This window comes from Protomyctophum parallelum (assembly GCF_964188405.1).
Source record: "Protomyctophum parallelum genome assembly, chromosome: 20".
NCBI classification, from domain to species: domain Eukaryota; kingdom Metazoa; phylum Chordata; class Actinopteri; order Myctophiformes; family Myctophidae; genus Protomyctophum; species Protomyctophum parallelum.
Genome location: NC_139718.1, coordinates 11,103,611 through 11,127,857, shown reverse-complemented (window position 1 = coordinate 11,127,857; position 24,247 = coordinate 11,103,611). Strand labels below are relative to the sequence as shown.

General features: G+C 42.3%; 2 protein-coding genes across 2 annotated transcripts; one reads left to right on the top strand and one right to left on the bottom strand.

Moving 5' to 3' along the window:
• Positions 1–298: 298 nt before the first annotated feature.
• On the bottom strand, positions 299–10,191 carry prox2 (prospero homeobox 2; the record flags this gene model as incomplete). The annotated part of the gene is made up of 5 exons (XM_083791983.1): positions 10,068–10,191; positions 6,913–8,547; positions 4,930–5,031; positions 2,137–2,331; positions 299–466 (listed from the first exon to the last, which is right to left on the bottom strand). Exons 2-5 carry the CDS (start codon positions 8,494–8,496, stop codon positions 299–301), a joined length of 2,049 nt encoding a protein of 682 aa, XP_083648109.1. The 5' UTR covers positions 8,497–8,547; positions 10,068–10,191.
• A 522-nt stretch (positions 10,192–10,713) lies between these two features.
• dlst (dihydrolipoamide S-succinyltransferase) lies at positions 10,714–23,603 on the top strand. The gene is made up of 15 exons (XM_083791325.1): positions 10,714–10,861; positions 13,976–14,009; positions 14,117–14,153; positions 15,033–15,094; positions 15,908–15,982; positions 16,127–16,182; positions 17,473–17,581; positions 17,682–17,858; positions 18,493–18,578; positions 18,691–18,788; positions 21,407–21,537; positions 21,904–21,977; positions 22,083–22,166; positions 22,261–22,428; positions 22,884–23,603. Exons 1-15 carry the CDS (start codon positions 10,799–10,801, stop codon positions 23,016–23,018), a joined length of 1,389 nt encoding a protein of 462 aa, XP_083647451.1. The 5' UTR covers positions 10,714–10,798; the 3' UTR covers positions 23,019–23,603.
• The last annotated feature ends 644 nt before the right edge of the window (positions 23,604–24,247 follow it).

Sequence of the window (24,247 nt, the reverse complement as noted above, 5' to 3'; positions counted from 1 at the left end):
TTTTAGTTTTTTAACTCAATACAATTCTAAATGTGCTGTATGTACTGTATGTATACACTAACATGACAATAAATCATGAGCACATTAAGTAATGATAACTACCTCTTGCTCAAAGAAGAACGTACAGTATTTTGGAAGAGTGATAGCTTTCAAAATATATATATTTTTTACAGATTTACAAAGTGGTGTGTATATACCTAAGTTCTTTTAAAATTTTAATCTCGATAAAATACACGACATGATGTGGTAATGATGTCAAATAAATCACCCCGTTCAACCTTTCTCTTTCTGACAGGTCTTATAAGCAGGTGGATGTTTTGAACTCTTCGGGGACGTCGCTGTCTAGTTTGCAGATCACTTTGTAGATGGCCTTCTTCCACGAGGGCTCTGAATCTTTGGCGGTGGAAATGGCGGTATAAAACTCATGCAAGGTGATTTCAGCAACCTCTAGGAATCTGTCTGGAACCTGTGAGAAGACGCACAATTATTAGTTTAATAGTTAATACCATTCCTCATTCTAAGAACATTGTTCCAATTAGGGCTGTCCCCTCATAGTCAATTAATTAAATCATTTGGTTTGGTCTTAGTGGTCCAACCTGTGTTAGTCTTTTTTTCCATTTTCTATATTTCACTTGTAAATTCTAGATATAACCCGGTTTAATTCTGTTATTTTGAGCAAGTAGTCATTGTGAAATCAGCTTTAGAATGTTCAGTTCTTAATCTAACCTGACAAGGCTGGTCTCTGAATATTTGTGCGCCGTAAACACAATTTTACAAATGTGTTGATTCAATCAACAAATAAATTAATCTTCAAATACGATGAATGATTATTAGTTGACAAACAATTTCCTTCGTCAGTTGTCCTAGTTCTAATACTGTTGCAATAGTCATTATGTTAAAATAATATTGCGACACAGATTAAAAGACAAAATTATGCATAAGGAAGACAGCACATTTCTTCACACAATGATAAAAGGCAACTCATCTCACTTTGTACTCATACGCATACATACAATGAACACAATGTCAGAATCATTAACTCATCAATATCAGGTCCCTGCTTTGATAAGCTAGGTTTGTTTTCTTATTCTTATTTTCCCAGGAATTCTACCATGTGCTCTCGGCACCAATGAATCAACCGTCAGAGTCTAGATGCAATGGATGCTGGGAGAAGGCCCAAGCTGGCCTTGTTTCCCATCCACTGGCCGGTTAACACGGCAGTTGTTGGCATAAGTTATTTTTCTTTGCTCTCATCTCCTGACACAAAGCATCCCTGGGAAAGGAATGTCTTGGTCCCAAGGTAAAGAAAACGGTCTCGTCCCTTTCCCACCAAACGGCCTTCTCCCTCGGAATCCAAAGCGTCTTTCTCAGCATTCCGCATCAGTAGCAATCTGAGTCTCGCTCAGGCGTACTGGTCCTCTAATCCTGAGTTGTTTTAGTGGGATTCTGCGGCTTCCTCTTCCCACAGTGTGATAAAGCATCACTCTGGAGTTTAGATAATGGCTTTAAAGGCTGGCCAGCCACAGGTGCAGAGTGACACATACAGTAGTAGGTCAGGACAAGGACATGTATGACCACTGCTCCATGCTGGAAGCACCTGAATATTAGGTGCTACTCTGGCCACTAACTTCAAGGCCTAATAAACTACTAGAAGTTTATTTATTTTCCAGTTAAGTGGATACTTAATTATTTCCAATGTATTCAACCCATTTAAAAAATAGCAGATATACAAGCTCACAGTGCGTCACTTTGTGCCTCGCTGCGAGCTTGTACATCTATTTAGAAGGCATTTGTAGAATTGGCCTCAGGTCTTAATGGATTAAATATGATTTCTATACATACTGTAAATGAATATACTATATACTATCAAGCAAGGATATTTCCACCCACAAAGATGGGGGCATGATATATGAGAGCACATGATTCAGCTACTTCACCATGCTGATCAGAAATGCTACGCCTGCGTGATGTCAGACAGCAAGATGCGTTTCTATACTTTCTGGTTCACGGGAGCTCATTTCAAACCGCAGCTGCATAAACAATGCTTACAAACCCCACGCTGATCGAATCTCAGAGTAATGAACCGCTACCGTATAGGAGCCGAGAGTAAAAAAATAAAAAAAGGAGAGGCTTTACCTGAAAGTCGTTGGCTTTATTGTAGTGCATGTTCAGCGCTCGGAACAGCTCTGAGTCCCTGCTGACCGACATGTCTTTGACGTCGGTGACGCCGTCGACGATCGCCTGGCGGGCAAACTTCTCCATCTGGATGTAGTAGAACTCCCTGAAGTTACTGAACCACTTGATCAGCTGTGACGTGATGCAGCGGTTGAACTGAGAGAGACAGACAGAGAGACAGGCAGAGAGACAGACGGAGAGACAGACAGAGAGACAGGCAGAGAGACAGGCAGAGAGACAGGCAGAGAGACAGGCAGAGAGACAGGCAGAGAGACAGACAGAGAGACAGGCAGAGAGACAGACAGAGAGACAGGCAGAGAGACAGGCAGAGAGACAGACAGAGAGACAGGCAGAGAGACAGACGGAGAGACAGACAGAGAGACAGGCAGAGAGACAGACGGAGAGACAGGCACAGAGACAGACGGAGAGACAGACAGACATGCATCATGAAAATCATATACAGTAACTTCACACATAGTCCAAATCAGGGTGTGCTCTTTGAGCCAATGCAGGGATTTAGCTTAATATAAAGCTTTTTCTATGCCTTTTTCAGGTTGCAAAATTAATTAGGGGTTTAACTAAGGCAGTGGTTTTCAACCCTTTTAATATCAACGTCCATTATTTATGCCGCATTTGAGCCAGAATTTGATGAGATTTAGACTCTCAGACCCAAAACAAACATATTTTGTTGTCGTTGAATAAGGTTTGTGTGCAATTCCATGCTGTATTGATGTAGTACCATAGGAGAGATAACAGGCAAAGTTTGATCAAAATAACTTAATTAATTTACAAGAAGTCTACACAATTAGAGAATGTAGAAAACATTCTCTAATTGTGTAGACTTTGTAAATTAAGTAATGCCGATGTTTAACAACAATTTAACTCTTGAGAGCCAAAGATCAAAAGTATAAGGGTCCATTTGGTTACCAACTCTACATCATTTAGCTGGGGACCAACTGGAGCTCCCTCAAGGACCACTGGTGGTCCCTCTACCACTGGTTGAAAACCAATGAACTATGGAATTCCCATGTTATACTTTATCATCGTACAATGGCGGTGACAATAACATATCTGCAAGCTTTACTTTAGAAATACTTTAGATAGTTTAGATAGAATAGAATTTAGATTTTTGAAAATGTGCTTATAATGACATGACCAACATAGGGGCGCCAGGTTGAAAGTGATTAAACACTTTCTCATGAGAATCCCCCTCTCTTCCACAAGTGACGGTCCATCACTCCTCTCAACATGAATTGCGTTGATCTTTTCCCACCAATGTCTGGCTGCGGAAAACAACATCTGTCAGAGTAATGTGTTTCTAAACTCAGTCTTGACATTAGTCCTGTTATTCTATCTCTTCATCCAGAAAGACAGAAAAAAACGCCCAAGGGCTGGGCAGGCATCAAAGACGTGTCTTCTCTCTGGTGTTGTGGGTGAGAACGCGGCAGCGTAAGGGCAGAAGGAAGCTTCCCTCTCACTGACTCCAGCTGATAAAATGGAATCAGACACCGGGATTAGGGCCCTCTTTTGTTCAGTGCCACTTCCCACCGCAGGGTCGTAGGCAAGGAGGAGATGTTCGCAGGCCTGCCTCCCCGCTGACCCCCAGGGGTCAGAGCAGACAGAGGGCCCAACAGGACTCACAGTGGGAGCTATACGACATAGGGCTATGGTGTCTATGGTCAAGGCATTGGAGACAAAGCGAGACACAGTGAGGACTAAAATATGTGTGTAAGAGAAGGAGACAAGGGAGGTTTGGAGGATCGTAGTCAAGGGAGGAAACAGAGGCTGTTGGAGAACCGTCAATAAAAAAAGAGGAACCTAGAGACGAGAAACTAAAGGATGTTGGAGACTGTAGATATTCTGCCAGACAATTGTTTTTAATTGCATTTTATTTTTTATAGTGCTTTTCCAATGAATGGTTCATTCATTCATACTGTACATTGGGAGGTGAAGTGGCGAACAGTCGACGCCAGCGTCCTCACTTCCCACATTCACTTGCACCGACCGACTCATTGGAGGCAATGTAGGGTTCAGTCAGTGTCTTGCCCAAGGGCACTTCGACATGTAGACAGGAGGAGCCGGGATTCGAACCGCCGACCCACGTATGACTAAGGGCATACTGTATACATACTGTATAAAGGAGTCAGGAGAGAAGTTAAAAGAGGTCGTGGGGATGACCGGAAATGTGGAGCAGGTAACGTTCCGTAAGGGGAAGGTGATGAAGAGACAGAAGAGGAGGCAGGAAAGAGGAGATAGAAGTATGGGGCGGATGGGAGGGGGGGCAGGGGGTGGGGGACAGGACAGGACAGCAGGGCCAAAACACACAGGATGTTGTGGTTAGAGCCGGCGCGCACAGCTCACAGACTGGACGCTATGAGCAAGTCTAATACCGGCTCTGTGTTGACACTCAATAGCAATGCCTTGCCTACAGAGTCCTTTGTCACTCCATTTGCTGACTGGAGTGGCTTTTTAAAGAGAGAATGCCCCTCTATCTCCCTCTGCCCCCAGGACATACTAGCAGCTTAGCGGCTTTGTTAGTGTAAACCCTCTGCTCCTTTGTTTCTATCCTACGACACACTGCTGATTCTATCCCAACCGTCCAGCAACAAGTAGATGTTCAGGAGATAAACACCCAGCACACAGTAATTCCCCTTTTCTGTTTTGTTTTGGTCTTTTTTTCTTCTTTTTTTTTTTTTTTTAATTTTCTACCTGTTGAATTAATTGGCCAATATTGTATATATCGTAATAACTCACCTTGACATCGGGGAAAAAGGTTTTCAGCACGTTGGAGCTGGGATAGCGGGTGTAGAAGAACATGAGTTTGGCCTTCTTCAGATGGTTGGGGGTGAGACCTTCCTGAATGTGCACATCGGAGTTAAGGCAGCGAAAGCTGACAATTAGACGTGAGGCGCACAGCAGCCCCCTACAGCGCTTTGCAAGGTGATAGTAGGCCAGAGTATTGTGTTGCCTCGATCTTCGGCTAAATTGAATTTCACTAAAGAACAGCTTGGCGTTAACCAGGGAGTCAATAATGACCCTAACATGTGTTTATTGGCAAAACAGCATTACGAATTAGATTAGGGATTTTTAATTAGAGGCTGAAGTACTTCATGTCTGGCAGTGAAGCGGGGTTTGTTTTGAAATGTTTTGAAACAAGGGAGTTGATTTTCAAATATAATTAAGTTGAGTTCAAGACAACATATGTCACGACGTCACGTTACTGTATATAATTTCTCAGACAAAATGCTTATTTGTGTAAAATCTGGAAATCACATGAAATTAAATTCTAGTTCTTATTTGTGTTTTCTAATATTATTTTAAACAATTTATTGTTTTGTGGGAGCCAAATGTATGAATTGGCTTCATCGCAAATATTAATATTTTCAATTCCTTCTCAAGTTTTTCCCCCTGTGGCACTGAAGACACACTGTGAAGCCTTCCCTCTGTAGTTCATACTACGGTATAACGCCTTAGGTCATAATATTTCCTTATCAGGTCACACCACGCCATACATTTATTAGGCAACTCTACCTTTGAAATAAGGAAGTTGGGATGAAAGATTGATGTAGCATTGTTCAAAGAGAACCATCTCTTTGCACTGTAAAGAGAAGCACCTGATAATGTTCTTCTACACAGCATTATGACAAAAAACAATATGAACAACAACACAAATAACATCACCACTTTTTCTATTTCAGCATGTTTTCCCACTGCTTCACAACATTTGGTCTAAATTAAAGTAATTATAAATATGTGAATTAATATCCAACACCGTTCATCAACAACAACAGAAATGGTGAAATATTATTTGACTCGCACAGCAGTACTACAAAAATATATCCTCCAGGTCTTTGAGTGATTTTCCTTCTATTTTCCCCAATACTTATACTGGAATTGTGATGTATTTCTATGATATACCTTCTGACAGATGTGTCCAACAACAAATGCTCAAGACAAGAGCTCAAGTGTTACGGGTGGACGGCTTTTGTGGTTTGCACCGGCACTCAGAAGTGACCTTTTACATGCACTCCCATCACTCTGATGGTGGAGACATCTATCCCACACCTTTTCAAGTCTAAAAAAAAAGAAGGAAAAAAAACCCACACAAAAAAACAATGCTACCTGAAACAGAAACTGATGCTTTCTCTGCCTTTGAAAGCCGGCTTTTGTTCCTGACAGTTCTTATCAAAGCCTTCTATTCCTTTTTATTTGCCTTTTCTGGACTTAAAGTCATTACTCTGCTTAGATTAAAGAAGATGCTATAATTTTCGTTGGGGTTGGCAAGATCAAAGAAATAAATTCTCCTTGAAGTCTGTTAGTGGAAGAGCTTGTATTGCATTGTTCCTTAACCACGCTTGTTCAAATGGAAGGACTAGATATAATATTATGTCAGGTTTGTACAAAATACTACGGTTAACATCTATAATATTATATATGAAAGATATTAGTTTTTTATAAGATGACAAATTCTAATGAATATATTTGTATTATTAAATATTTATTTGTCACTCATAAATCCAATATAAGTAATAATCTGTATTATTATTTGTTAAATATCATATATCATATTAATATTGTTTATTTCCTTGCTATATTTTTCCAACCAAATTGGCCTACTGTACAAATTTGTAATTTCATTATTAAAATGGTATAGTGGTCCAGCATTGCAATAACTACAACCAAATCCTGCAACTAGTCAGACAAATAATGTTATGTTTTGGGAGGGTTATAATGAAAGGATATATTGAGAGACATGTAGGGGTTTCGTTCAGCCATGCTCTGCAGGTCAGCACACTCCATCTTGACATGAGGGAGACACATGCTGTCCACAGTCACCGGTCCCAGGCCTGTAGGACGAGGGTGGTGGCTCAGGTGGCTGGACGTTACCTTCGACCTCATGGCAATAGTATCCCAGGGTAGGTCCACTGAGTCTGGGGAGGTCCGGTCAAGTGATGGGGGCATGCACGGGAGACCCCCAAAGTTAGTGTGGGGTCCATACTTAAGGAGATGCTCCAGGATCTGGCTGTCATGCAGAGGTGTGCTGTAGTTGAACTGAAATGGTGGCTGGTGTAAGGGGTAGGGCCTCTTCACCGAGGATGAGACGGAGCTCAGAGGAGCCATGGAAGGCTTCCGGACCACCAGCGAAAGGGCCTCAGTTTGATCCTGTGGGCTTTGTGCCTCGCTGCTCTCATAGTACTCCAGAGGCCTGAGTTTGACTGTGATGTCTTCGGGGTGGGGTTGTTCTGGGGCACAGCTTGCCACCTCGTCCTTCCTCTCCTGTCCCATGTTGGTCTGCATCCCTGGAGATGGGCACGTGCGCTGCGGTGGGACCAGCGATGCAGCAGACAGTTTGCTGAAAACCTTGTCCACGCATTCATTCACAGCCCTGGATAGCTCCTGCTTTAGCGTATCCTGGAGATGCTGGCCCTCTTTCTGGTATACCAGATGACTCTCTGCATTCATTCTGTCCTTACAGTCCTTGACCACTCTATCGCGGCTCCTCTCAAACTGCTCTTGGTCGTTTACGTAGCTAGACTCTCTATTGTGTACCAAGTGGTCGCGCTCAATGGCGTCGAAGGTCTCATCTCTGTCATCATGTTCTGGATCCTCCTGGTTGTAGACCTGAAGAAACTTCTCCTGTAGCTGACGCAGGAGCCTCTGCATGCTTTGGAGCTGCTCCTTCAGTTTGTGACACTCTTCATCCTTGTTGTTGCAGGTGTCGCCGCCACCCCCAGCACCTCTGCTGGCCGTGCCTCCGGCACCGATGCTGTGCTCCTGATGCTGAGGCAACCTCTGTTTCCGCTTGTTCTCCCTGTAGGCCTCCCTGGTCTCCTTCGTGTCCCTGATGGTGTCCGTCTCGGACCTCTCGCTCTCGCCGTGCAGCCGGCTGTTGGGCGAGCCCGCCATGACTCGGATGATGTTCTCCACGCGGGCCCTCTTGGCCTGCAGGTGGTCGCTCAGGGGCCGCTCCGCCTCCGGACTGGCTCCCGTGGAGAGGTGGCCGCCGGGCGAGGCGGCCTCGACCATGCTGTCCTTTGAGGAGACGCTGCTTCGGTCCTCCTGGCTGGAGTCGGCCATGGTGGAGCTGGACACGGCGGAAGGGGGCAGGTGGTAGAAGTGGCTCTCGTCTTGTGATCTTTTGTTGTGGATGGTCTTGCGGAGGAGCTGAGAGATGATGGATCCGCTGGAGTACGAGGTCAGGGGCTCATCGTACATGTTCCTGCGAAAGCACGGTATCATGAGGTCGGGCTTGTCGTCGTCCAGACAGCCGTCGTTATTGTTGTTGCTGTGCATGTTGTGGTCAGGTATGCTGAGGTTCATGCTGAATGGGAACACTGCGTACACGGCTGGCACCTGTCACTCTGTAGATATCTGGAAAGGAAGAAATCAGTAAGCCATTAATCTCATAGATCATGTACCAGCTAAATATATTTAAAAAAAGTGTTTCAAGTACAGTATGAGTAATATAATTTTGAAACCAATAGTCTCTTTGTGCCTTGTGTAGTATTTAAAATAAGGTATATTAAACTGAACAACGGTTGAAAAAAAAAGGAAAAGAGAGGGGGGAAAGATAGTGGAGATCACCTTTACGGGTAAAGCGCATCAATTCAAATTGCCTTTATGTTTTTATAATGACTACTTCAGCTAACTAAATTTGTATTACATATTCATGGTATATGGAATGTCAAAGGACTCCGTATTATATCCAAGACTGACAGATTCATATAAGATATTTCCAAAGACGTTAAGGAACATGGGAATCTACTCTTATGTATCCTTTCATCTTGGATTTGTAATGACATTTAATATCAAGGATAAAAGAAGGATTGCTTTATACTTGTGAGCATGGAATATTTCAATATATGAAAGACCTAGACTACCTGCACACAATATATTAATTTTTAATAGGTGCAAGTGAATATGGGGAATTCATGAAAGTATCATCATCTTAGGTTTTTCAAATATTTAATCATCATTGTGTAATCAGATTTAAAAAAGAGTAAAAGCTAGTTTTTATATCCTAATTTATGGAATCCAGGTTCAGTTGTTTAACATTAAATAATGATGATTGAATATTTAAGTTGCTGTGTATTTTTCCATCCTATAAAGCGTACTGCAACAATGTCAATGTTAACAACAGCTATGAAATCATGGTAGAGCTCCAGTTATCTATATTTAATATCAACTTGCAAACATAATGGATGGACCTGCATTTCAAAACGGAACAACAGAGGAGAAAATATTTTAGCTTTCAGCAAACATCATACTCTGTCAGATGATGGATTACTTTTCAAGCAAGCACAACAAAAAGTTGAGTTTTGTTATTTCTTTTTCTTTTTATAATGATGGAAAAAGACACTTAATAAAATGAAATCTAAATTAATTAGCCTGGGGAAAGCTTGAATGCAGTATAGTTGTACAAATATATAGGCCAATGATCTATACATACTTTTTCTGCTATATTGTCTATACACTGGGAAAGATTCTATACAGATCTGATAACTTATCAGATCTATAAGAAAACACCAGTGTTTTTCTATAGATCCTATGACATAGGTCACATAGCCTATTTCTTCTATGCATTATTAAGCTAACATACATGTACAATATTGTAGGATATTTTGATATTCCATGATTTTATATTTTCATCTAGAATTGTTACACAAAGCACAACAATTTTTGTAATGTAATCTTTTTGTTGTTGTTTAATCCTACTGGGTTAAAAAAGGGGGTCAGAAACACTAAAAGAAAAATTATCAATTAAGTCTCTCAAATAGCAAAATATCTCAAAACATTAGCTGTATGCATGCAGCAATGCAGCATTAAACACAACACAAGCTAGGCCTACTCTCTATCTATCTATGTATGTATGAGAACAGTGGAGTTCTTACCTGTTGCGCTGCTGTGTGAGCTGTGTCGGGTTGATGGCCTGCAACCAAAGTGAAGTGAGTTGAAGGGATGAGTGGAGAGAGAGAGTAGACATCAATGCATCAAACAGAACGGACCAGAGGCGTGGCCATCATCGAAAAGCTCTTCTGTGGACGGACGCAAATCTGGGTGTCTGTCTGACTGACTGACTGACTGACACACTGTGGTCATCTCTGTCATCAGACTCATCACATAGCTGTAACGTGAAATAATTGTGTGTGTGTGTGTGTGTGTGTGTGTGTGTGTGTGTGTGTGTGTGTGTGTGTGTGTGTGTGTGTGAGAGAGAGTGTGAGAGAGAGAGATTTTTTTGGAAAAGGAATACACTTTTTAAATCGCTAAAAGTGACTTAGACAAGAAAATATTATAGGCCTATATAGACCATTCACTCGAGTGATGTTATTTAGATTTTAGACCAATCGATTTGTCTTTGTGGACAAATAAATAAATACATAGGAGAGAGAGGGGAGGGAGAGAGAGTTAGAGAGAGTGAGGGAGAGACTCCCCCCCCCCCCCTCCTGCCCCCTGCAATCACAGACATCATCTCGTGTATGTATGGTTCATCCCACCCCACCCCCTCCAGGCCAGATCACATGGTCCATCCCACTTCACTTCCTTAGCTTGGAGCTTCTCATCTTGACCGGTGTGACAGGATAGCTTCCCTCCCGCAGACAGGTTGCTGTCAAACGGCCACACCATGCTATCCCATTCCCGGTGTCTCACCAGGAATTTCGGTCGCTCCCTCTCTGCCATCCGCCAGGTAGGCGAGAATACGCATAATAGCATGCCATGTCATTGTTTTTAGTCTCACCCTCTCTAGCTAGGGAAGGACAACTCGTACCCTAGCTGTCTCTCTGTGTGTGTGGGGGGGCTGTGGTTGTGAAGCAGTGCAGAGCTATCATGCTAATGCTAGGCCGAGCATGCTAGGCCAGTAGCATTGCAGCCCCAAGGACAGCATGACACTCAACGCCCCCCACAATCAGTGTATCAACTCGTATTAAAGTTGGGAAAAGATGTGTTTTCTGCGTATTTTGGCAGCCCGGGCTTGTTAAACTTAAAGGTCAACACTTGCAGGCTAGCACACTGGCTAAATGTACATTCGCTTGGTTTGATTAGTTAGCCTCCCAGGCAGGTGTGTAGGTCATTGCTTGTGTGTGGGGTTTAGCACCTGTGTGATTATAGTGTCCGACCTGTTGATGGTTTTTAGGTGCTGATGTGAAAAATCAGTGTAGTTAATGATTTAAACTCAAGTCAGAAAAAGGTTGCTATTTTTATAATGCAAAACAAAAATATTTTATTCCGTTATTGACAGCTAAAAGTTAGATGGAATACAACTTAATGTTGTGTGAGAGAGGCAACTTTGCTGTCTAGCACTGCATTTTGATTAACATTTTGTTGGTTTTGGAAGGGTGTCAGACAGGCATATTGCCACTCTAATCAAGACTAGTTGTATAACAGGGCTTTTGTTAATGGGCAACTAGGTAACTTTACAAGATATTAAATGGTGGATGTGCAAATCCAAAAGCAAAGTCTCAGTAAAGTAAAACTATTGACACTTGACAGGGCAGGCACCCTTAAAAGTCCACTGCAAAGGTAAACAATAAAACAACCACTTTCACAGGGGCGGCGGTAGCCCCATATGTTCCCTCTCCCTACGCTCATTCTGTAGCTCCGAGATGAGGTCACACACTGGGCCCCTCCCACCGCGTTTCAGAAACGGCGCAAGTTTCCGCTATGTAAGTTTCTTACCCTGACGCCACGATTAATTCAAACGTGAAGGGGACGTGGAGGGTTTACACTAATTCAACCATAACAACGCCCAAGAAAATCCAACTAGAGATTTGAACCGAGCCTTTACGTCCCGTATTTTGTCAGTCGCTTCCATGTTTATCAAGGAAGTGTGCGTGTGCGCGTGCATGTCGAGTGAACTGAAGTCAGTTGGAAATTTCGACCAGGGGAGGCGCTAAAGCTTTTCAACTTCCTTGATAAACATGGAAGCGACTGACAAAATACGGGACGTAAAGGCTCGGTTCAAATCTCTAGTTGGATTTTCTTGGGCGTTGTTATGGTTGAATTGGTGTAAACCCTTCACGTCCCCTTCACGTTTAGATTAATCGTGGCGTCAGGGTAAGAAACTTACATAGCGGAAACTTGCGCCGTTTCTGAAACGCGGTGGGAGGGGCCCAGTGTGTGACCTCATCTCGGAGCTACAGAATGAGCGTAGGGAGAGGGAACATATGGGGCTAGGGCGGCGGTGGCTCAGGGGTAGAGTGGCTGGATGGTAACTGTAAGGTTGTCAGCTTGAACCCGGGCTCCCACAGAGTTGCTCTCGAAGTGTCCTTGAGCAAGACACTGAACCCCTAATTGCTCCTGATGTGCTGGTTGGTGCCTTGCATGGTTTCCACCGCCATCGGTGTATGAATGTGTGTTGGTGAATGTAATGCACAATCTCTGTAAAGCGCCTTGGATAAAGGCGCTACATAAATGCACCATTTACAGAGATTAGATAAACAAAGTGAACTGTGCCTGGTGTCTTTAGCTCTACGTTTTAAATTGCAGATGGTACCTAAAGTGACACTTTTAATGAATGTGTCAAAGATCATGAGTCAGAAGTGATCTTTGATTCAAAACCCATAATTCTCTCATCTCTTATGTTTAATTCATTCAGACTGTTTTTTTTAATCGATCATGTTCTGTGAATAACTTGTTTTTGAAAGGTATAAATAATGGATATATTATTTTGATTTGCCATGTGGCTCAGCTACTTGGTCCAGTGGCCACATGCTCCTTCCTTGTGAGTTGCAAGGATGCAAGTTTGAATCCTGTTATGTCCTGCATGCCTCCTCTCCGTCTCTCTGTGTCTACACTCTAACGGCCAAGCTACACCAGGCTTTCCTTGCCCGTTTACTCTAAACGTGCGGACCGTGCGTGCGTAAGCCAAATGCCGCGCGGCAGATTTGTGCGGGACCTTCCGGGAGGATATATAGATGGCCCGCGGTATCCGTGTGTCTGGTGTAGCTGGTATCATTGACATATATTGGTCCTATCCAAACGCACTGTACGAGCGCAGTAAACGCGTGTAGTAAACGCATGCACGCAAAAGCGCCTGGTGTAGCTTGGCCGTAAGCAAAGCAAAACATGCCAAATGCACGGAATTGGCTGAGGGGGGGCATTCACCCAAAATTTGAGAGGACCTGTCATGACATACTTTTTATTTGTTTTTTCTATTCATTTGGTCATTAAGGTTCACAGAATGAGAGGTCTGCTCTGCCGGAAACATCGCGAAAAAAGGTTTTTGTATACCACACCATAGACAACCAATAAGTTAAAGAATTCCAAATTTCATCATGCTTTAAGTAGCATGTGACATGTCAAACTAGGGGGGGTTTGCCTCATATTGGTTGTCTATGGTGTGGTATACAAAAATGGCCATAACTTTATTTTGCGATGTTTCCGGCAGAGCAGACCTCATTCTGTGGAGCTTAATGACCAAATGAATAGAAAAACACAAATAAGGTTAATCTCGATTCCTTGAGCTTTTGGACCTGTGGCTCCCCGGCTAAATGCAAGCGCCCAGTGGGCCACTTTTGGTAAGCAGAGCTGGCGCTGCGGAATGCAGATCTTGGTGGTAGTAGAGTAGGCTAGTAGCAAATATTCAAATGAGAACTTTGAAGGCCGAAGTGGAGAAGGGTTCCATGTGAACAGCAGTTGAACATGGGTCCGTCTGTCTATTAGGATAGGCAAAGAAGTTATTGTTTATCATGTCAGTCCCTTGTTGAACTATTCCACCTGTCCCTTGTCTTTTTTTTAGCACATGGCATGTTTTAATGTGAAAGGAAATGAAACGCTTTTAACTGGTTGTCTCTTTCCACAGGGGAATAATGTGTTAGCTCGTCGAGCTACATCAGGTATGAGACATTTTGTTGTCTAGTCTTAAAATCATGAATAACTTTTTGTTTTCACTAATGCTGCTCAAAGGAAATCATATCCACATGCTCATCTTGTCATGTTTCAGCTCCATCAGCTAGCCATGGTATCACGCTCAACAATGAGTAAGTGCTACACCCCAAACAAACACATACTTAACACATGTTAATTCTCTATGGCAGTAGAGGAGTAGATTTTGAGCATTCATTTGACATTTGATATTTCACCTATCTTAAAAGTTCCTTGCATGAAATGACTTCAACCCACCACCCTGCCTCACAGATTTCCTCCTAGTACTCCATCATATGTCACACTGCCATTTTTAAACTGTCACATGATTGCCTTCCAACTAACAGCTGTTGTCTGAGAAGGGTCAACCACACAAGTGAAGTGGCCTCTGTTAATCTTTATGTTTTATCATAAAGCATGTGCAGGTTGCATGACGTTGGCATGCATGACTGTGCCCTATTGCATGCAACCCAAAGTGTTCTGCAATGTAATCCTAAATCAACCTAGTACTGTATTCAATCTCATACATATATTAGTGATGGGACTATATAAAAATAACCCCCAGAATGTTCACCAAAAATAGCTGTTATATAAGCTCACATTGCGGGCTTGTAGATCTACTATTTTTCACCAATCAATGTATGTAGATTTATGTACCAAGTGTGCTCTTTACAGGTCAGTTGAGTTTTATCAAGTATAGGCTTTAAATCAAGTGGCACTGAATTTGCAGCTCAACAAAAGCTAATTCATCCTAGTGTATGACGGAGGATGACAATGACAATGACAATTTCACGATAAATTAAAATCTCCACGATACGATTGTCTGATTATTATTTTTTTTTTTATCATGATAAACGATTATCGTCCTATCCCTAACGTACTGTATGATCTCTATGCATTCAGGATGGTAATTGTATCGTCGTAAAAAGATGCAGGGCTGATTTAGCCACATTTCAGTTGGAAAACTGCTGAATTCCTGTGCTTTTTGTCTTCAGGAAATGTGATCCTAGGTCCAGTGTCTTCCAGATCCAGTACTTCAGGACGTCTGTAGCCTACAGTATGTACTGTAATCAGCCTGGAAGTCTTGTGTCTAAATTAACCCATTAACATTCTAAAAATGTCTTCTAAAGCCTAACAGTTAGCACAATCCATGCCATTCTCGAGATATCTCGTGGTAAGATATTAAACCCTCCTTGGCCAAACACGAGATTTGATAAAACAGTATTAATCCAGAATTAATAATCTTTTACCGGATTTTAGCTACCGTCGATAGCCACCGCTAGCTACCATGGTGGAAACAGCCGAGAACCGAGATCCTAAATCCACTGTGCATGTGTTTGCGCACGCCGTCTTCAGTGGCTTTAGGGCTCAGAATGGGGTAAAGTACGATCTTGTGAGCTTAATATAAAACATTAATTCGAGCTCCCGGTTACTATATCAAGGGTTCTAACGTTAGAACACGGCCGTGACCCTGGCTTGAAAATGGCCGATTTTATAAAATTTAAGTGAAAAGAAAATGGCCGATTATTACTTCCGGGTCATGGGGCGGCGGTGGCTCAGGGGTAGAGTGGCTGGATGGTAACCGCAAGGTTGCCTGTTCGAACCCGGGCTCCCCCAGAGTTGGTGTCGAAGTATCCTTGAGCAAGACACTATACCCCAAATTGCTCCTGATGTGCTGGTTGGTGCCGCCATTGGTGTATGTATGAATGGGGGTGAATGTAATGCACAATCTATGTAAAGCGCCTTGGATAAAAGGCGCTATATAAATGCACCATTTAATGACACAGATGCTTTCCTGGTTTTAATGGGTTAATATTTTCAGTGTATGCAGTGATCAACCTGGTTTCCCCGTCTCACCTTTATCTTAAAGGGAATGAAGTTGTCACAGTTAATACGCCTGCGTTTGCAGAATCTGTATCGGAAGGAGACGTGAGGTGGGAAAAAGGTATGTTCTATTCTCATCCCGATGTTGGTTGCTGCTACTGTGTAGACATTGTTCTGAATTCCAGGCTCTCTTCCTCAGAGCTGTTGAGCAAGAGGTCAAAAGTCTTTCCTCGTTTTTAAAAAACAACCTGATTTCTGCTTACAGCTGTGGGAGATACCGTCAAGGAAGATGAAGTGGTTTGCGAAATTGAGACTGATAAGGTATGACACATTCGACATTTAGACTCACTGGGACATAAATGCGAGGTAGTATATGTTCTCTGATACTGTATCACAGTACGTAGGAAATTAGGAATGCAAAAGATTGAGTAGAAACTTGCATATTGCTTTGCAGATCAGTAATACACTTATCTCTGAAACTTCTTTACAGAGAAGTTTACTACTCTACTGTACTCCCCTCTACTGTTTAGACTCAGTGAAATGGATAGAAGTGGAAAGGTCAGAGAAGTTAAGGCTAAGGCTGGGCAATATATATTCTGTAAAATACTGTATGACACATGGTTTAATAAATGATGTGTGGTAAAAATGACTCGCTGTACTCTTTCAACAATGTAAATGTATTTTAATGTAAGTACAATGTAAATGTTTTTTAATGTAAGTAAGTGCCAATTTAATCTGTGTAATATTATAGAAGTCTGGTTAATTTAAAAAAAATAACAAAACCTGGCGGTTCAACCACTTGTCCCTAATGGCCCCTACACACTGCAGGAGACACGCTCGCAACCCAGTTCATACTGTACGATGTCCAGTCGGCTACAGAGCCAAATATCAAACCTGCTAGATATTCAGAAGATGTCGGGGAGACGTCGGCGAGCACTTTTATCGGCGCTATATATCTTCTCGCAGAGCCTTTCACACACGGCGAGCAAAACCTTGCCGATCAAAGCCCGATCTTACGTCAGATCTGGAGTTTTGTCAGCGAGCGCTAAAAATGGTCCCCGACAGCATAATCGGAGCAAATGTCGTGCAGTGTGTACGAGCCATAATCTGGGCATTTCATAATTGGCAAAGATTCAGTGAAAATAGTAGATCCACAAGCTCACAACCCATTGTGAGTCATTTGGTGTGCTTCTAAATGCTATTTGATGTATAGCAAAGTTCAAACTTAAAAGATTAATTATTCAGTGATAAAAGTATAGAGGTCATCTGACAATTCATAGACACATTGAATATTGATATTTGGTGCATAAATATGACCACTTTATCATAATATCTAGTTTAGGCATAAATGTCCACAATGTGTCTATTCAAAGTTTCAGCCTTGTATTAATCCTTCACATGACATGAATATTGATTCAAACTCATAAGCTTAAACAAGCCTTAAATATGCTAGTTTACATTATCTTCATCCTACTAATAATTCGACTGACCAGTTTGAAACTATCCATAAAGTATGTATTTTCTTTTCTCCTTCCAAAGTATAATTACTAATCTAGTATTTTTGCACACCAATTTTTTTTAAATAATTTTAGAATGCATGTTCTTTTGTAGACCTCAGTGCAGGTTCCGTCTCCTGCAGCCGGTGTGATTGAGGAGCTCTTGGTCCCGGATGGAGAAAAAGTGGAGGGCGGAACTCCTCTCTTCAAGCTTCGCAAAGGAGGTCTGAGAGCTTAACTGGACTTGTGCTTGCATTAACAACAATGCGATGATAAACTTGAAAGCTCAATGTTTCTTCATGTGTTCACTTGTACGTCTTTCAGCTGCCGCTCCCAAAGCTGCGGAGGCTCCAAAAGCTGAGGCTCCACCACCCCCTGCTGCCGCTGCTGCAGCCCCGCCTCCCCCAGCCCCTCCCGCTGCGCCCTCAGCCGTGGGCCCCATCCCCACCAGCATGCCCCCTGTGCCACCTGTGTCAGCACATGCTATGGACTCCAAACCAGGTTAGTTGTCATGTGAGAAGTGTTTAACTTGACCTCTGTTGCCCTCTTGATTAAGGGAGAGTGATGAATCCTTTTTCCTCCACGTGTAGACTGGTGCTTTGATTGATTGAATACTTTATTAGGCAGCAATGTAAACGGCACAGTTCAGCCAAACACTTGAGTCTAAAAGGATGGCACCGAAAAAAGTCCTTGCTGTCTTGTTTCCATTCAGGTTCTAGGTATTCAATTCATAACCATGACATGAAAAATAACAAAATTCAAATCATCACAATTTTTTTTTTAAGTAAAGTGGTTATGGGCTAAATGTGCCTAACCTTACATTGAGCCACTTGTTCCCTCAGGAGGTTCGGGGACCAGCAGGGGACCGTTAAAGGTCTGTAACACGGTAAAGTTTTTGTACACTCAGAGTTGAATGAGCACTGAGGATTACAGTGTAGATTAGGGTTTGCGTTAATTTTAAGGATCCATGGTTTGATATGTTTAAGACCATGGACCCCCATTTGATACGATTTTATCAGAGACTTAAAGAGTCTATAGTCCCGTAAGAGTCAATTTGCACCTCTGGTCCCCGGATCCTATGTATTGAAACCATGCATTAAGCGGTACTAACGGCCTCTTTGCCTCGTTGCCATAGTTTCTGCAGTCAAGCCCACCCCAGCTCCTGCTGCCCCAGTGGCCCAGGCCGAGGGAGGGGCTAAAGGAGCCAGGACAGAGAACCGGGTAAGATCTCTGCCAAAGGCTAGCGTCGGTGAACATGGTTAACAAAAGTAACAAAGCGCTCATAGAGTTGTCTTAAGTTATTGTTTTTAACACCCTGTGTTTTTTTTATCAGGTGAAAATGAACCGGATGAGACTGAGAATAGCCCAGAGACTGAAGGAAGCGCAGAACACATGTGCAATGTTGACTACGTTTAATGAGATTGACATGAGGTAGGAAAATTCAACATTAGTTGATACAGTATATACACTTTATCAAGACCTCAGTGCGTTTGGAGGTCTGTGAATCCACCATGTTGTAGCACATCAAAGTTAGGCTTTTTGAAGCAAATCCTTTAATTTACCGCATATAGTAGAGTTGGAAATACATCTTCATCTAAGTTAAAGCCAAGGTAGGGTACCGGTAATTGATAGTTTCTGGGTAAAACTAAACCTTTTTGTTAAAGCATTACAGTATATTCTGATAGTAATCATTGCTAATCATTACTTACTTAATCATTGCTAGTGTGTTTGTTTGCGTCTCTCCAGCTTTTTGAGGTGACAAAATGTGACAAAATGTCAGCCAATTAGGAGAGAGTACCCATTTGTCAGCTTATAGGATTATTGAATAAAACTTGAAGTAAACATGTGAAATGATGCAACGGTTTATCCATTCTCTGAGTTGTGCTGAGCCCGGGCTCCGTTGCCCCCCCGGTGTCGTTCTGACATCGGAGGGTCTGGCTGCCCGGCCTTCGGTACTGACCCAGTGTTCTACTGGGCCAGCTACCCAGCCGGGCATGCTGGGATCTGGACCCAACGCTGAGCTTCAACCAAGACTTGAAATGCTGATTCTGATCACATGTCAGAATAAAAACAGATTTACATAAACAGAAACTTGATTTAGAATATACTGTATATACCCTTGTATGTACCCTTGTCCCCCATATATGGGGACTAGGTTGGTGGAGGGTGTGTAGAGCCCAGGATCACATTAGATGATTGACACAGGGGTGAAAAATGGGTTACAAAATTGTGGGATAAAAAAATATATTTAAAGAATATACTGTATGAGACTCCTGTTACTGAACACAATAGCAATGAGTACTATCAGAACATTAGTTATTTAACCAAAGAAAATCACTTAACCCCCCATTTTTTTATTTTATGTATACAATCTTTAATTGTAGCTACAGTAAGTAATACATTGTATAAATGAACATAGTGTTGGGAGGAAAAGTTAGCCAATATGATCTTTCTGTTCTAAAGTGTTAAAGAGAGGAAACCACACTGTCGCAAATCGTTATAGATTGGAATCTACCCAATAGGAAAAGCTTTCTGAAACCCAATACCCTTTTAAATGCTGGAATGTAAATATTTGGTCATAATGGCATCTAAAACGAAGATAAGAATTGTTAAAACAGGCTTTATTAATTTACAAGGAAATGTTATTGTCTGCGCTTTGCCCCCTCTGCTGAAGAGGACACTTTGAGGGTTTCTTTCCCCCTCACATGCCCGGTGTCGGCTTTCAGCTATTCAGGGTTTTCTGTGTATCCTAATTGAATTGACATTGACCGTCTGGAGGAAGACTTCCCAGGCCTGGGCTCATCTGGAGCCGAAGGAGCCGCTCAGAGCAGGAGGCTGTAGCATCTGCAGGGGCCCGCAGAGACCTGCACTCTGAGTGGAGAGCTACCTCAACCGATATGGGCTTTTATGACGGCCCAATAAGATTTACAGGCTCTAGAAAGTGAAGATTTTTATCGCTTCTTCTCTCCTTTCTCGGAGAGTGTGTGTCTTGGGGGACGGGCTAATTGTGTTAGCGGAGAAACCCTAGAGCCTCAACAGGGTTAGAGACAGGAAAACAAACAATTAAAAAGAGAGATACAAGTGGTAAAATGAGCAACGGTGAAACGATTAGCACGTCAGTGTCAATAGCAGCTATTCACCATGACCTGAAACCTCTTGTTTTTTCCTGTAAAAAAACTGTTAACCAGATTTTAATAATTCCCACCAGTGATAGTTTCCATTAACACCCCGAGGTTATTTAATCCATAAAGTCATAGTGCCCAGCGATTTACAGCAGCGGAGCACATTTAGCGCCGGACCGGATGTTATCCCGGATGTGGCTGATGTAGCCAAAACACTCGAGGCGATCGGCAACAACGGGAGGTATGATTAATTCTAACGCAACTAGCGACGGGACTGCGTTGGGCCGTCTTAACACATCATCTTTTCTTAGAATTGTTCTTACTCACGTTTTAAGATTTTCAATCTCGTCGGCTAAAATGGGGGGGGGGGGGGGGGAGAGAGACATTTTCGATGTCCCACCGGAAAATAACATTGAGTGTTGCGCAACAGACGCTCCCAGCCTGTGGAGCGATCGGTTTTGATATCAATCTCCGTCCTTTTGATCAATCTCCATCTTGAGCGCTGGGCGTTACTAATTGATAGGGAAGAGAACTCCGTCCTGTGCGCTCGGGGTGTTAAGCATCAGTTCATAACATTGATGTCCTCCTCAAAGAGAGCCTTACATACTAATAAGAATCTAATGATCTATGTACAGTGTAGTCTACTGCCTTCTGTAAATTAAAGAAGTGACTTACATCAGTGGTTCTCAAACGTTTTCCAAACACCAATAACTTGGTACCAAATGGGTCTATAAGGGTGCTGCTGCTGTTTGTTTTGGGGGTGGGGGTTTATTTAAAAAAAAAATCCTTAAGCAAATGAAACAAAGCCACTAATTCAACTCAAGATACACAAAAAACCTAACCTTGGGTGTTACACTTGTGCATCAACGATTGCAGTAAATTGTAATTGTTGTCCAATGTCTTAAAGTTCTTGCACTCTCTCCACAGCAACTTGTCCGAGATGAGGAAGACTTACAAGGACGCCTTCCTCAAAAAGCACAACATCAAACTGGGCTTCATGTCGGCATTTGTGAAGGCGTCAGCGTACGCGTTGACTGACCAACCCGCTGTCAATGGCGGTATGGCTCTTTATATCAATGGTTACAAAACGTTAAACGTTCGGGACCCACAAGATAAATATGGCGTCTCCCTGGGCACCCAAACGTACATAAATGCATTATGAACTAACTACTTTAAAGCTCTATTTAATCGTGATAATAGCAAATCTACAACCTCATAACGTGTCACGATGTGATGTGTTGAGAGCTTGTAGATCTGCTATTTTCTGGGATTTATTTTTTAAATACGTAATACGTTTTATATATAAATGATTTACTTGCAACCCATGAAAATGGCTCCACAGTCGATCTGTAATAAACCCATGTGGATTCACATTTGATAATCATACCTTAACATAAGAAGCTTTTCTTGTACTCCGTTTGTAGTCATCGATGACACCACAAAGGAGATCGTGTACAGGGACTATGTGGACATAAGTGTTGCAGTAGCCACACCAAAGGTACAACAATGTGATTATAATGAGTAAGCCTTTATGTTCTGCTATTGTCTTTAGTGTAAAAGGCAGATATATTCTGTCACGTTACTTTTCCTCTTTCTCTCACAGGGTTTGGTCGTACCTGTAATTAGAGGAGTCGAATCTATGAATTTTGCGGACATTGAAAAAACTATTAACATGTTGGGAGAGAAGGTAATATTTCATAAATAGATACAATATATTTTCAAATCAACTAACTTGTTCTACAATGTTGGTCCAGACTTTAATTGTGGTTGTATGCCTGTAGGCCCGCACAAACCAACTTGCCGTTGAGGATATGGACGGAGGCACGTTCACAATCAGCAACGGTGGAGTGTTTGGGTCCATGTTCGGAACCCCGATAATCAACCCCCCACAGTCTGCCATTCTGGGAATGCATGGAATATTTGACCGGCCTGTTGCTATCGGGGGCAAGGTTTGTATTGTTATATTATATGTATTTGCTTGTTCCAGGGACCCCCAGAAGCGAGATATTCAACTATTTGCACAAATGTTCATAATTCTTCAAAAATAGCAGATCTCAAATTCTCAATAACTCAATATTTTCATAAATGAGGCTATGAGCTTGTAGATCTGCCATTTTTGTTTTTATAAAAAAAAAAGTCCTCGGAGAAAAGATTTATTAACGAACAAAATGTCCTTGGACTGAAGTACAGTAACGTTTTAAAACCATGGAGAAAATGTAAACTAATGCAAAATCTAAAAGCCATTAGAAACATTGTATGTATGATAAATGGACGAAGCTGTGAATAGACAATGACATGTACGGTATATTGTTGTTTTTAATTGTGCAACATTTACATTGTAGAATGTATAGACTTGTTAAGCGGCTGTATTATCCCCTCGACTGAACCCTTCCCAATCCATCAGGTGGAGATCCGTCCCATGATGTACGTGGCCCTGACGTACGACCATCGTCTGATCGACGGCAGGGAGGCGGTCATGTTCCTGCGCAGGATCAAGACGGTGGTGGAGGACCCCAGGGTGCTGCTGCTGGGCATGTAAACCCTTTTATATACCAGCAGAACTCCGGCTAACAACAACCCGCCGTCACACAAACTGGCTGTGGCCTCCGGATGATCCACACTGTAACTACAGTTGATTTATTATTGTGTTGGTTAACTAGCAAAAGGGAGATTGGAAGAGAGAGAGAGCGAGGAGTGCACTGGACTTTTCCACGGATGGAAATGACTGGCATTGTTGCGGGTGTTTAAAAATGGTTTTGGGGTTTCAGGAGTGACTGATCTCTGTAGATCAAAAAGGATATTGTACAACGCATGTGCGTCACTGTGCGTCACTTGCCATTTTCTACACAAAATTTGAATAGATTCCAAATAAGAGCAAGATGAATGCAACTTTAAGTTAGCTGAACTGCATATTGTCATTTCATTTAGTTGAGAGAAGAACAATATTATCACATGTTGAACTACAAACCAAGAAACACTATGTCCTACAATGTCCAAAGCATCAAATACCTTGAGGTTGTCTTCTAATTCACAGAAACATCTGAGGAAACATGTTTATGCTGTGTAAGAAAGTCACTATTTAAGAAAATAAAAGATTTTAAACGATAAAAGCTGCATTACCTGACTTTGATGTTCTTTCTTTAAAATAGTGATAGATACTGTATATGTAACCTGAAGAAAAAATACTTTGTTTTCACTGTAAAGTACATATGATTACATGATTGTGCAGTGACTAACCCACTCTAAAGCCACTAACACAATTTTCTCTCACTTCCCTGTTTACAGCCATGTATCATGCATAACCCCTGCAGTGTCCCGCATGTCGGACTATGCTGTCAGAATTACATGCGGATCCCGTTGACAGCCATATATCATTCATTGGCTATTTCCAGCCAAGAACCAGAGAACAAAGTGTAATTTGGAATTAAGACTATTTGCTTTCAATGAGAGACTGGCCTCCGCTTAAGATTTACCATCAAAATTGGCATTATTTGAACTGTCATTTTGAACCCAAAAATAGGCTTACATTATCATGCCCCTATCTCTCTAGCCCAATGGTTCTCAAACAATCCCATGTGTGTCATGGACCCCCAAATTGAGAACCTAATTCATGGACAGGATCTCGGGGCGAAGGCGTGGCGGAGAGGGTATTCGACTTGGTGAGCTAAGGGTTGCATCACTGCTTTTTGCAGATGATGTCCTGATGGCACCATCGATCCAAGAGCTTCAACTCTCACTGGACCGGTTCACAGGCGGATGGATGAAACT

Coding starts and splice junctions, on each gene's coding strand:
- dlst (XM_083791325.1), top strand. CDS start 10,799: ATGCTATCCCATTCCCGGTGTCTCACCAGGAATTTCGGTCGCTCCCTC. Junction 14,154..15,032: donor GGTATCACGCTCAACAATGA/GTAAGTGCTACA, acceptor TTTTGTCTTCAG/GAAATGTGATCCTAGGTCCA. Junction 18,579..18,690: donor GAGCCAGGACAGAGAACCGG/GTAAGATCTCTG, acceptor TTTTTTTATCAG/GTGAAAATGAACCGGATGAG.